The following is a 12,188-nucleotide window of genomic DNA, read 5'->3' on the forward strand; positions in this document are numbered from 1 at the left end:
CCCCCTCCATATCCTCGGGAGAATCCAGCTCCCCAAGTGCTGCAGCCAGTGCTTGCCACCTTTGCTGGCTACTGCACCCACCCTCCAAAGCTGAGCACCTGAGTGCTGGAGCAGACAGTCAGAGAAACAATGAAATAATATGCAAATATTGTGAATTATTGCAGGAACTAAAGATTCCTGTGTTAAACCCTCCAAATAATTTCTAAAGTAATCCAACAAAAATAGTAAGGCAATTGGGTCTCAGTTTTAGACTGGAATGCTGCATATTCTGCAGATTACACCAGGTTTGATTGCATTAGAGACCTTTAAGACCAGGGTAATGCTGTCGTACATACTCTACTCCATCTACCCAACAGCTGCAAATTACACCATCAGTGTATTGATATATAAAAAACAATTGTTACATGTAAAAATGTATTAATTATTTTCTTTCCAGCTGGTCAAAACTCCTTTATTTGAGAAGAGTTTGACTTTGTTCATGTCTTGTTGCTCTGTGTGTGTGCAGGTGTCTGTGCAACTCATTTCAGATTATTTTTAAGTCCGTTCACTGTATCCAAAAAATTATCCCAAACAAAAGCTACCAAAAACTGCTATAAGGTGGGGAAGAACAAAAGAATTCGCTGAAATTCTGTGGATTTATGGTGGAGGGAAGGGCAGGGCTGTGGCAGAAATGGACCCAGATGACAGACTGGGGATCAGATTTCCAGCAAGGTATAGTTCAGAGCTGCTGGCACCAAGAGGTGTGCTCACTGCGGACATAGGCAGACAGAGTGCCCTTGAGTTTAGGGCAGCCACGCACCTTTTCCCCAGCAGTGAACTTGGAAACAGCAGGATAGACTCACCAAAGGGTTGTCTCAACTTTGGGAGGTAGATGTAATTCAGTGGACTTCACTGCAACTGGGTCTTTAGGGTCAGTTTTACTCTGCATGGATGTTAAAATATCTATATTACTTTTTGTCATGAAACGGCTTTGCCCTGACTGCAGTGATGTCTCTTCCCCTGTGCTCTGCAGCACGCTGTGTGCTTGTAGTCAGCCCAGGCACTGGCCTGCCCTTCAGCAATGCCTGCGTTTTCGTACTGTGTGAACCAGTGCCCGTATATTTATAGGGCACACAATTCTGTCCCCTCCTTTATAGCACACTATTATACAGTAGCCTTTCTGTGAGTGTTGCTACTCTTTTGTTCCTGTGCCTTTTTCCTCATATCTTAGCAGTTATTTATTTTTAGTCCCTGACCAACTAGTGGTGTTTTTAGGGTTATCAGGGATACGTAAAGATCCCTATTCTTGACCAAAGTTGTCTGGATTCAGCCCTCTTTCCCCCCACAGATAGCCAGCAAGCTTATGGCTATATGCAGGCAGTGCAACTCCCCACTGACAGTTAATATTGACATAATCTAACGCAGTGCTCATTGCAGTACAAATAGCCTAAGCAGCCATATCAATTGCACTGTTACAAGGCTAAAATGTGGTGTGATTCTGACACTAGGCAAAAGGCTGATAGCATCATCCCCAGCCAGCCCCAGCTTGAAAGAACAGAACTGAACGGTTCATCAATAGTGTAAAAATCATGTGCCCTACTGTCCTTGTTTCAAACACCTTAGTTGTAATTTAGCAGCACTCCATAGGATGCCTGTGCAAGGTAAAGGGCAACACACAGCTGCCATGTGCTAAGAAAATGTTAACTGTGTATTAAAATCAAACAGGTCATTGGAATGAGTAATATCCATAGTCACCTTTCCACTTTGTGTCTTATGAAGCTTAAGATGCATTTGGAGAAATAGTCAGAAACAAATTTCTGAGCGGCCAACCAATTTCATCTGACAGTTGCTGTATATAGCAATCTTTTCTGGCCCACTTGGCTGCTGTACCAGAGGTCCCTGCCGTCCTACAAATAGAGACTGTGGTAGATCTTTCCACTACTTTAATATAATTCTTGGGGAGGTTAAGGTGTCAGACGCTAGCTAGGCTTTGGCATCTCTGCTAATAGCATGTTCTGCACTATCATTTAGTAGAAGAGCAAACCCTAGGAAGTACAGGGATATTCTACTGCCATACCCTGAAAGTAAATGGAAATATTGCTGTGTCCGACCCATCTATATCTTGTACCATTTCAGAAAAGCAGCAGCAGCCCTTCAAGAGCCCTGCAAACCTTCCAGCGCACTGAAATGCTGGCATGCCTCTTTGGCTTCTCAGAGTTTAATAAAGGTGTATAATAGCATAGGCCACCCCAGACTGTTTCAATCTTCCTTCCAATCTTAAAGACTGAACTCTTGTATGTTTGATTTAAAGGTACTTGTCCCATGAGCAAAATCTGCTACCAAAAGCATTAGCACGTTTTCAAAGGACGTTCCTCAAATACAAATGAGCCAAACCTCTGTGATCATCTTAATTGGTCCAGCAGTGCTTGCAGCTAAAAGTAAAGCTGCCACCTTCCATGGCAGACCAGATCTTTTCCCCTACCCCCTAATATCTGTGTTTCTGACATTTTAAAAAATAGTTGTCAGTCTTGCTCAGTCTGGGAGATTTATATAAAGTCATGATCATGGCAGTTAACTTGATTCTGTCAAAACTGGTGTATAGGCTGTAAGGTACTGCCCCATGGAAAGAAGAGAAATGGTCTTTCAAGATGGTCAGTGGTTTTGAATAAGTAAAATTTCATTGATGCCAAAACACTTACGGCAATTTATTGGTTTCAGCTCTGATACCCTGATTTGGGTCAAAAGACTCTGATTGAAACTAGAGCAAAGATTTCGACTGGGATCTCTCTGCAAGTCTCCTCACACGTGCCCATGCACGCACATGCCGACGCACACACATATCCATGCAGAGCTGCCAGAATTTAAATGGACATTTCAACACCATTCTGCTTTTGTGTAGTCAGGAGTTTTTGTCCAAAACTTTTCAAGATGATACAGACAGCCTCGTCATCCTCCACGCAGCCCTAGTGACAATGCCATGTAAGAGCACGAAGAGGGGTGCAGGCAACCCATCTCCTTTTGCCTGCTGGCTTTTCAAATGCCAAGGGTAAAAAGACATGGAGATCCTGGCTGCCTGTGCCAGGTGGCCCCAAGGCCCCATGATTGTGATCTGAGCTTTAAGCCTTTTCTTCTTTATAATGCAAACTCTTCTCAGTGCAGTCATTATGAGAGGAGTGAGGGATGTGGAACCAGCACCCCTTGTGCTGAAGGTCCCGAGGCTGAGTACTGCTGCCATTCGACCAAGCAACAGGATCTCATCAGGTAGCTTGTGCTTGGAGTAGAGGTGTGTGACATTGACTGTTGAGTATGGTCTTAAAGTACCAGTAATGAGCACATTAACAAAACACGCATTACGCTCCAGGACCAGTCTGTATGCAGACAGTTGTTGATACCCATCCAAAGCCACCTTTATGGAGAGAAGACGCACTTATCACATCTCTAAATCTTGTGCAGCCGATATGGTCTTGATACCACTGCACGCAGCAGAACGCAGCTGAGGATATATCCTTCCCCTCCTGCCACCAGCAGCACTGGAAAACTAGCCTGTCTCAAGGATGAATGGTGAAGGTTTCAAGGACATGTTGGCTGGAGGCTGAGCAGGAACTGGTCAAGATTTACTGCTTCCACTTCCAATGTCCTGAGTTTCTGCTTTGCAGTCTCTGGCTCCTCTTCTTGGCATTAGGCTAGCAGGACAAGCAGCAGTGTTGGAGAGGTGACCCAGCCACGCTGTTTTGGGCTCATTGTCCTTGTCTCTAAAGGCTGACCAAATATGAAGAGACATTTAAAGGTTTTGAAGGAAAATACATTCCTGAACACTGTTAGATTGACTCTGACTTCAGTTTCACCTACATGCTCTCCATGGAGAAATCAGTGGATTTTTGAGTCAAGCTGGATCCAATCAGACATCAGGGGCTAGGTTTAAAATTATTGCAAGAGCACTTTACAAAGAGGATGTCCATATTTCCATGAACAGCTGAATTGTGGCTCTGCACTGGCCCACAAAAACATGCAGAGTGTCTCTATGTTCATAGATGGGATAACTTCTTTTGTCAACAATGCATGTGGCTTAAGAACATCTCTTCATATACACCTCTTACAAAGCACAAGGACCAAAACATGTAATCTCATTGCGAGCCATTGAGAAGTCATTAAGGGAGCTGTGGAAAGGGCTGCCAATGGGAAAGGGTAGATCATTCTTTGTGCCTATCTGTGCTTTAAATATTCTAATAGGCTGTGAAATGCAGTGGAAATATCTCAAACATGGCTACATCTCTACTAAGAAGCCAAAGGGCAAAAAGCAACTCATTTCACAGAAGACACCAGACAACCCTGAAAACAATTTTCTGCCATTTTAGGTCATGACTAGGTTCAAACTTGCAGCGTATGGGTGACAACTCGGTTTCTCATTATTTCCACCTGCAGCCATCCAATCTGTTGCAGCCTTGAACGTATAAAAGCATGATCAGGAGTATATGACAGTATGAAATTTCAAGGCATCTGCATTAAGTCAGAATAATAAGACTGTGCATCCCGTAAATTTAATAAATGATGAGCTTATTATCAGGTACTCCCACGCCTCACATGAGCAACTCCATCCAGTGCGTGGGAATACAGTACAGTAAGAGAAAAAACGAAAGAAATACTAAAAGGTAACAAATAATAAGGTTTGCTTACTGTTGGTCTTTCTAACTCCAACAGAAGCAATTAAAGTGCATCAATCAGGTCTTTCTTCTGTGATAGGGATGTTCTCCAGTGTTTTTAACAGCTTGCAAATTCCTATGACTATAATCAGCCTGATCCCACTGTGCTCCCTGTCAGATACCACAATGGCTATAATCTGGCACCTGCTTGGTACAAAGCTTGGAAGTGAGGCTGGGTGCCCACAGAATAAAAATTAAGCATGTTCACTGCAGAGGGGGAGGATCAGAGGGAATTTAGGAACACTGGTGACAGCCTTTTTTCTTCTCTCTCAGCAAGAGAGTCCTGACTATGACAGGTCAGAAAACACTGCTATTGTTCTGCCTTAAACCTCCCTCTTCCAGATGCAGAATTTCACTTCCAGAACCAGCCAGCATGGGGATGTGTTCCCACTAAAATCAGCTACCTCCATCTGTCTCTTCTGGACTACCCAACTTGCCCTATTGTCAGACTGTTCAGAAAGCAACGAACGTTTTCTTGCCTTAACCAGTTTGCAAATCCTCTTCCTCATGCCTGACTTACATAGGTACATATCCTAGAAAAGCAGTGGGTTTAGACAACCTAAGCTTTTTTCATCTTTCCAAATTCACTGGTTTTCCTCAGTGCAGAATTCAGTGGATCCCATCAACCTGGAACTGCCTCAAGCAGTTTTTTCTATAGACAACCTGCCCCAGATCCTGATCATTCTCCCCTGTAAACTACAGCAGTGTCTCTGTTAGAGATATCTCTGCAACTCTATGGAAAGCTTTCATCAGTTTAGTAAAGTACAGGGACCTATATTACAACTTCATTCATACAAGAAAGCATTTTCTCATGGTCTGTGTTGTCTTTGAAATTCTCCATTGGAACAGGAAACTGTTAAACAGCAATCTACGTTGCTGTCTAGCTAAACATACACAGACCCATGAATTGGGTTCTCTCCTAACACAGCGTACCGTCTTTGATTCATGAAAACTGAGAAGAAAAGAAAGCAAATTGATTTATAACACTAAATAATCTGCACATATCTTCAAGTGCTGTTATTGCCACTTTGCAAGACACAGAGACCCTGAATAGTTTGGCCGCTCCTGTCCAGTTGGGAAGAGCCTAATATGCTGTGGGCTCTCTTGCAAAGAGATAATAATAATGATAAAGACTGACAGCTTCACAGTCAGAGATGCAATGAGAAGTCAGGAGTTACTGGCTCCCAATGGTGGGCACGGCTCACCTCCCTTTTAACAGGGCCCAGAATTGTCAGGGTCTAAAAAAAGTGGAACAGCCCAGATGGATTGCATCAAACTAGAAAAAGAGAAGAAAAATGGGTTTTATCTGTAGGTCAGATCACACACTTGCCCTTGCTGCGGGACACTTGGTGTGTGAACTGCCTCTGCCCTCATTTCATCCTCCTGAACTGGAGACAGTAGCTTGGTCAGGAATAAAGGTTTCCTGCAAGCAGGGAAACCAGCACCGGCAGGTCCAAAAGCAGAGGGCCTGCAAATCAGGGAGACTGGCATGTCTGTAACAGCACAGCCAACACACCTGCATCTTGGAAACACCTTTCGGTTAAGGTAGGATTCCTCTCACCTGCGCTTAGCTGCCAAAAAATGAGGTGTATAGTCCATGTTAGCAGGCTAGGTTCCTTTTATAGTCAAGGAAGAGAAGGATTCATGTTCTTCCCAGACCCCGTCCAACACCATCCTGAGGGATATGTGGATGGGTATAAGCCCAGCTGTGCAGGTTACAAGGGCAAGTCCATTCTACCTGCATTTCTCAACACCAGGACATGAAATTATCATTGGTCACAGTGAGAGCAGAAACAGAGATAGCATGTGCTAAAAGCTACCTGGGCATGAATAGCAATGTACAGAAATTTCAGTGCTGCAAATTTCAATATTGTGATTGATAATGGAAAAAATTCTTGCCATTAAAAAGGATATTACTATTACAAAGCTTTATAAGATACAGACAGGTGTAGTGAACAGTGAACTAACATTGAATTGAGAGTCAATCCACAGGAAAATACGGAAACTACTGAAATCCTGTCTGTGGTTGTGATTCAAAGCAGTTCGCCCATTTCTTTCTGGGAAAGCATTTCTGTGATGCTAATAAATGTCCTATTTTTTGATGGTATCCTTTCTTTTACTCCCAAAATGACAGCTGAAGAAAATTACAGTGAAGCAGTATCAAAGGTTGTTCAGATTGACTCTAATGCTATCTAGCAGGCAGTGGAATAAATACCAAAGGCAGCAGAAGCATCGTTTAAGCTAGGCTGAACAAAGCATGGAAGTATGCGCCCCTGTGTTTGTTTGGAGGGGGGGGCTTTCCAGCTCTGCCTCCCCCAGCGCAACCCACAGCCTGCAGCTGCAATTCCTCGGTGCAGGGAAAGACAGCAGCTCTGAGGAGAGCTGGTAAATCCCAGCCCAGCTTCAGGCTGGCCTGCGACTGTACAAAAGCGAAGGGCTGTGTCAGGGTTTTGCCCGTATCTCCAGCACCCCGCAGAGGCACGCGGATCCTGAAAGGCAGATGCCAATGCCCGCACTGCTGCTGCTCAGTAGATGATTCCTTCTGGTTCCAGCAGCAAGTACTTCTTCATGGACGGGGGGATGGAAAGCAAGGGGACTCCTCGGTGGCACCTTTCTGACAATATTGCCCGAATAGCACATCTGCATAAATGCATGAGTGACCGTGGTGAATTGCTGCACACAGTGAACAAAGAGTCATAGAAGTCCTGGTGCCGCTGTAAAAAAACACAAACGTGTTTCAGGGCAATAAGGCTGGTTTCCTTCCCTCCCTTTGCCCTGCCCACAGGCAGCCCTTGGCAGAACAAGTTAAAAAGCATAGACAGCCGTCCTGTCCCTTGGAGGCACATCAAGCATCAGGGACTTGCTTTAGCCAAATGCCTGCACAAAATTCTTATGCTTGCCTCAAATATTTAGTGTGAAGTTAAAGACCGTGCTGAAATCTTTAGGCTTGGTATGTCTTATATCCATCAGTTTGAGGTGGGGGTTCCTCTGTGGTGTTAGTCCTGACCTGAACAGACGCTGCAGCCAGCTCAGGGTCAGTGCACATGGCCGAGTTAATCCCCTAAACCTCACCGTGGGGCAGCAAGGCAGCATAATGCCGGCGCTACCGATGAGTTCGCTGGGGCTGCTGAACGGCAAAGTACCTTTGGTCTTGCTCATCGCTCCAGTGGCTTTTTAGAAGAAATAAAATTGCATCCCAATGAGAAGAAAAGTGCAGATGCTTACAAATGATGTTGAAATAAAAGAAGCAAACGGTAAATAAGTGCGACTACGCGTGACTTGACCTTACTTTATATTTTTGCTACTTGACAGGTCTGGATACACTTTTTTTCAGATACACTTCATGTATGAAAAGTACAGATTTGTGTCAAATTTTTTTTCTTCAATTTCATGTCAAATTTGGCAAACAGCTTTGACAACAAAAATGACAATCTCAACAAAGAAATAGAGCAACTGTAGACTTTTCCAAATAAGAATGTTTCAATATTTCAGATTAAAGTTTTTGTTTGGAGAAAAAGATTTAGTTATTTTCTTTCTAATCACATTCATAGCTCAGCAAAGCTTCTATTATTATTATTATTATTATTATTATTATTATTATTATTATTATATTATTATTATTATTATTATTATTATTATTATTATTATTATTATTATTATTATTATTATTATTATTATTATTATTATTATTATTATTATTATTATTATTATTATTATTATTATTATTATTATTATTATTATTATTATTATTATTATTATTATTATTATTATTATTATTATTATTATATTTAGGTGAAAAAGGAACTTTAACATTTAATTTTGTGTTCACCCAAAATGGTTTCTTTTAATTTTTTTCTGAACAAAGCTGACCTGGAAAAACAGTTAGTCTCACAGTTCCTCTGGCTGTATAACGCTGCATTATAATACAGATGGGGTTCCCTAAACATCACTGATAATGCATAGCAGATATTGGTGCACTTAACTTCAGCACTGATTTGAAAATTTTGAAAAAGCCCAGAATTAATAAAAAACTAGGTTTAAACTGGAATATTGGATTGAGACTATGAGGATTTCTGAAGTAAAGGGATAGTTATGTCCAGGCATGTAGCTCATCCCACAATTTTGCCTTTTGACAACATCTATTTTTCTTCGATCTCTTATTTTTCATTTAAATTCTCCCTTGTATTTGCAGCTAACGAGTCCTGCTCACAGAAACCCAACCCAGGCAACAGAAGCAGAATATGTAGTCATTCACATGTAACACAGTACTTTTAAAAGCTTTGCTGACTTAAAAAAAATATAAATATATGCGTTGACAGATCTGAAGAAACACCAGTCACAGCCAGAATCTTTGCACTTGCTGAGTGCAGGGACAGCTGAACTCCTGCAGCATCCCTGCCAGGGGGTGCTCCAAAGGATAATGTTGCAATGAAAATTTCACAAAAATATGTCTTTTGTCAGTGAGTGATATGCTTTTGTCAAGTGAGTGATATTAAATGGGGAAGTCCCAAATCCTCTGAGATGTTCTTCTCTTTCAAAAGCATTCTCACTTTTCGTTGGCCAGATATAGAGAATGCAAATAAGGAGCTTGGATTTTACTCAGTTGCAACTCATTAAGATCCTACCTCAAAGACATCATCAGGTATGGCTGCTTTCCACTTCGATGTTGATTTGATGTGTTCATAGGTATTGACGACAACCTCCACAGCTCTGGGGTGGGAATGACAGGCTTGTAGCACCTGCAGGCAGGATGCATGGAGACCATGAGGACCACCAAGAAGCTGGGGCTAGCCTGGATGCTTAGCACTGTGCAATGACACACTGAGACAGATGCAGCCAAAGAATTACGAGAGGATAAGGTTGGAGACGCAAAAGACACAAGCCACGTCTACACCGCTTAGTGCAAGTGCAGCAAGAAACCCCAGGCTAGCCCCCAGTGGAGCTGCGCACACCCCAGTTTAACACAATACAGAAATACTGGCTTAGATCTCCAGAGCAGTGTAGCCTGCTGATGGGGGCAGCTTTATCATCTGAATCTGGAAATAACTTGTTCATAGCTAGGTTGAGTGTCTCGACACCAGGCAAAGCCATGCACAAAGTCCTTGCTCCAGGTCATGCAGCACAGGAACAGAAAAAATCCCATTATATGAATCAAAAATGCATTATTACCGGAAAATTTAAAGGAAGGCTGGGAGATAACACAGCTCAGAAGTAAGGCTCCCAAGCCACACGGGGCCTCTGAAATGACTGCTCGTTGCCCAGTAACTTTAGCTCAGTAGGAAAAAACCAAAGCCTATTGTCATTCACACTCAGGGAATAGCACTTTGCATTCACACTGTACGATGCACATTTTTGTCCCACACAGGAGACAGGCTTTCACAAACAAAACTGCAGAACATCCCTCTGGAATAAATATCATCCTACATATTTTACAGATGGCAAATGATGGTTTGGAAGGGAGACCCGCTCCATGCAACGGGAGACAGGCAGAGGCAGGAAGAGGACACCCCAGACCCATCTCTCAAACGGTCTCTAGGAAACTAAGGGTTATTTTGTAAAAGACGAGGCCAGCTCATCCTGGGCTCAAAAGGGCACAACCAAAGGTTTGGCATTTTATTCAAAGGCCTCTGGTTGCTTGGCTTGTTGAAACTATATATACAGGGGGAAAGTTGCAAAATGTTGCTCAGGGCACAGGATGAAAGAGAATGAGTCTTGACTACAGCAAGCTTACTTAGTTGTGTGATATAAGAAGTCTGTCAGCTACTTCTGTTAGTGCCTTGGACTTTGCAGACATTTAGAAATTCTTTGGGAGTGATCCTGCAATTCTTTTTCTTTTTTTTTTTTTTTTTTTCATCAACTATGAGCAGAGGCCCAGCGTTTCCCCTTAATTTCTCACATTTCCTGGGAATGAGCCCAAGCTTTATTGAGATCCACTTCATTTTGAATAGATTTGAATAGATTTTTAAACGTCAGAAGTGACAAACTGAATCAACTGGTCTGATCTCCAATCTTTGTTAGAGGCCATGAAATATGTATTTCGTATAACCCAGTTAAGCCTGTATGGTTTGGCAAAGACGTGTAGGTCTTCTGAAATGAGAAAGTGAATCAGCTCTGAAAAATTAGGCTTGAACCAGCATTTAGAGTTTGGGGTTTCAGGTTGGTTAAGGACAAAAATGGGATCTGAGTCTGGTTTCTGGCATTAGCAACTGTAATTTCACTTCAGTTAAATGATACCACTCTTACAGCAGGTCGGCTCGCAAGGTTTTGGGCGTTCTGGGCCCATAGTCTACAAGGCTCCAGCAAATCCAGATACCACCAAACCCTGAAGATCTCTCTGGGATCTCTCATCCCAGTCCTGTTCAAGACATCACCTCTCTCAATATCCCTACCGTACAAAGCCATCCTTAACCTTGTGGAATTGCAGAGGATATATCCTAGCTGCTCCATGATTCAGTAGCAGCTGGTAGCAGATGTCAGGCTGAGCAGCTGGCCGCACAGACGTCACTTTTAGGATATACTGTAGTGGTGCACAGCCATTGACATCCATGATGTTTGCTTCTGCTCCTGCCTCCAGCAGCATATGCAGCAGGACGTGATCACAGTTCCAGGCAGCTTTGTGGAGCGGTGATTTGAAATCCTCATCACGAGTGTTCACTTCAGCTTTATAGTCTAACAGCATCCAACAGATGAGGTGGTGATCCGGGCTGTATATCTGATCCTTATAGTGAAGGGCCCAATAGGCTGCACAGGCCAGGGGAGTCTCCATGTAGGCATTGAGAGCATCAACGTGTGCTCCTTGTTCCACGTAAAAGGCCACGAGCTCAGGGACACCCAAACGTGCGACGATGTGCAGAGGAGTCTCCTCATCTTGGTTATTTGTTTTTATGTTCACATTTGCTCCTGCCAAAGAAAGATGACGGGTAAAAAAGAAGGCAACGAAATCCTAGTTTGGCCATCTCTCTGCTTGAGCCCTGCTACCCAAGGGGAAGGTGGGGGTGGGCAACTGGCTTGAAAGACGCACATGGAAATGCAAATAGCTAGGGACATGGATTCTGCGTTTCTTAAGCCTCCAGGAAACCCTTAGTAACTTCAGGTTCTCGGATCCAGCTTCAGACGTGATAGCTTGGCCCAGAGCTGGCAGAAGACCTTAAATGAACACTCTCTTTTGGAGCGGCGTGCAGGTCCAAATCTCTGTGTAAAATGCTTTTTCCTATGGATTAAGAACTGAAGGGAAAAGCAGAGCTTTACTCCTACTCCGGAGAATAGCTCTGCTCAGATCTGTACCCCGAGAAGGCTTCCTGCGGCACCTCCTTAACTGCGAGCCTGGAAGAAAGGCCACTTCATGATAGCTCCACAGATGATTTTGAAAAACCACAGCCGCAGCCCCCAGCGGAGGGTCTGGATCCTGTTTTCAAGCTGTTAAGGGGACGGGTAGGACTGCTCTGCCTCTGCCGAGCGGCCCTCGCAGCTGAAGCAACAGCTCCATCTACTGAGCAGCGAAGCGGGGCC

The 12,188-nt window shown here is 43.4% G+C and overlaps 1 protein-coding gene across 1 annotated transcript in view; it reads right to left on the reverse strand.

Annotated features, from left to right (window-relative positions):
• Positions 1-2,664: 2,664 nt before the first annotated feature.
• The window catches only part of ASB4 (ankyrin repeat and SOCS box containing 4), a 15,300-nt gene continuing 5,776 nt past the window's right edge, over positions 2,665-12,188 (reverse strand). The window contains exons 3-5 of the mRNA XM_009330503.1: positions 11,089-11,579; positions 9,305-9,418; positions 2,665-7,393 (exon numbers count right to left, since the gene is read on the reverse strand). Of these exons, the coding sequence (XP_009328778.1) occupies positions 7,205-7,393; positions 9,305-9,418; positions 11,089-11,579 (794 nt within the window). The 3' untranslated portion in view covers positions 2,665-7,204. The remainder of the gene's footprint in view (positions 7,394-9,304; positions 9,419-11,088; positions 11,580-12,188) is intronic.

This window comes from Pygoscelis adeliae, unplaced genomic scaffold (assembly GCF_000699105.1).
Source record: "Pygoscelis adeliae isolate BGI_AS28 unplaced genomic scaffold, ASM69910v1 Scaffold27, whole genome shotgun sequence".
NCBI classification, from domain to species: Eukaryota; Metazoa; Chordata; class Aves; order Sphenisciformes; family Spheniscidae; genus Pygoscelis; species Pygoscelis adeliae.